This window comes from Austrofundulus limnaeus, unplaced genomic scaffold, assembly GCF_001266775.1.
Source record: "Austrofundulus limnaeus strain Quisiro unplaced genomic scaffold, Austrofundulus_limnaeus-1.0 Scaffold677, whole genome shotgun sequence".
Classification (NCBI taxonomy): Eukaryota; Metazoa; Chordata; class Actinopteri; order Cyprinodontiformes; family Rivulidae; genus Austrofundulus; species Austrofundulus limnaeus.
Window position 1 is genome coordinate 93547 of NW_013953079.1, and position 1587 is coordinate 95133.

General features: G+C 45.5%; 1 protein-coding gene across 1 annotated transcript in view; it reads right to left on the reverse strand.

Annotated features, from left to right (window-relative positions):
* The window catches only part of LOC106531807 (chromogranin-A), a 13900-nt gene that overhangs the window by 4283 nt on the left and 8030 nt on the right, over window positions 1-1587 (reverse strand). The window contains exons 4-6 of the mRNA XM_014027731.1: window positions 1460-1528; window positions 1253-1339; window positions 560-805 (exon numbers count right to left, since the gene is read on the reverse strand). Of these exons, the coding sequence (XP_013883185.1) occupies window positions 560-805; window positions 1253-1339; window positions 1460-1528 (402 nt within the window). The remainder of the gene's footprint in view (window positions 1-559; window positions 806-1252; window positions 1340-1459; window positions 1529-1587) is intronic.

The following is a 1587-nucleotide window of genomic DNA, read 5'->3' on the forward strand; positions in this document are numbered from 1 at the left end:
ATGCAGTTTACTTGGCATCTGAAAATACATTTCCTTGAAGGTGTTTTGAATCTCAAAAGAGCTTCACTGAGTGAGAAGAAGTGGATCTCAGCAAACAGTTTAAGTTTCACTTTCACTTTCACCCGTTTGCTTTGTTACTGCCGACAACCTACAGGAGTCATGGGTGGGGTGTGKKGGGTGGGAGTGGGGAGGTGTGCTCCGTGATGAGGAARTTTGGCTTAAAGACAYGTCCCAGGGGCGTTTCTGGTCACAAAAGGCGTTTCTRGTCCCCACCTGTCGTTTTGCTCCTCAGCATGGCTTCCTAAATAYGCTGCAGGATTTCTCAAACATGCATGAATGAGTCARAGCAAGGCTTTGGGCATGTTTTGTATGAGAGTATAACATTATWACATGATATAAAACTCAAAAAAGTAGATTTTACATGATATTGCCYCTTTAAGTAAATTTTTCTTTCTTTTAAGCGGGCCGGACAGAAGTTGTCTACAGGCCACATTTGGCCCGCAGGCCTTGAATTTGACACATGGAATTTAACAGACCAAAGACAGAGTAATTGTCTCGCCTCTGATATCCTTCGCCTCGTTTTCCTCCCTTGAAATCTCCTCTGAGTTCTCTCGCTTCCTWTCGTGTCCCCCTTCCTTCGCCTCTTTTCTCTTCTTCGCCTCCACCTCTTTGGCGCCGCCATCCTCCCGTGACTCTCCGTCTTCCCTGCTCTCATCCTCCTCTTCTCGTCCATCTCCCRCCCTCTTCCCCTGGGATAGGATGGATCTTTCGCCGGGGCCTCCCAAAGCATCCAACATGGATCGATCTGGGAACAGAGAAAGGCTGGAATTGAATTCACTTCAGGAAATCGATTTTCCCGTCACGTAGAAAGACATTCCTTAAACAAAGAAAGTAAGGTTTRTTGCAGTAGAATTTATGTGTGTTTTGGTCGATGTGTTCAGCTTATCAGCCCTGACCCATGACTGTTTYGGAGTGTTATTTAAAAACTGATGCATCTCTTGTTTCTTATTTTAGGATTTGCAGGGAGCCTTGCAGTGACTAACAAAAGCTAGGTGTGGGAGGACCTCATGCATGTCCTCATTCTGTCCACAACACATCAGCAGACTATAAATTCCCTTCASCACTTTTCCCCCCTCTGCTCATCAGCACTACCTTACTGAAAGTGTAATCTTAAAAAAAGTAAAGACTGCACATCTTTAAAAAATGTTTCCTGTTTGCAAAACCTCACTAATCCAAGCCCCCAAACACTCACCAGCAACACGATCCTTTGTGTGAAGAGTTTTAGTTGTGGGCGTCGGTGCGTCGGCGTATCTCTGCACCACAGCCCTCTCATGACCACCTCCAAAAACAATAAGAAATATTCCATAAGCTTTCTGTCTAATCCATCATTTCCCACTTTGCGTTAACAAACGTGCGCCGTCAGCACGCAAACACTTGCTCTGAGTGACCCGTGACTCACCTTTCACAGCGATCTCCTGCAGCTCCTTCAGAAAGTTGTGATGACGAAGGATGGCGAGGAGCCTGTCATCTGCAGCAACAGGAAAAACACAAGTTATGATGTGTGTCTTATAGTAAGTCTCCCAAAAA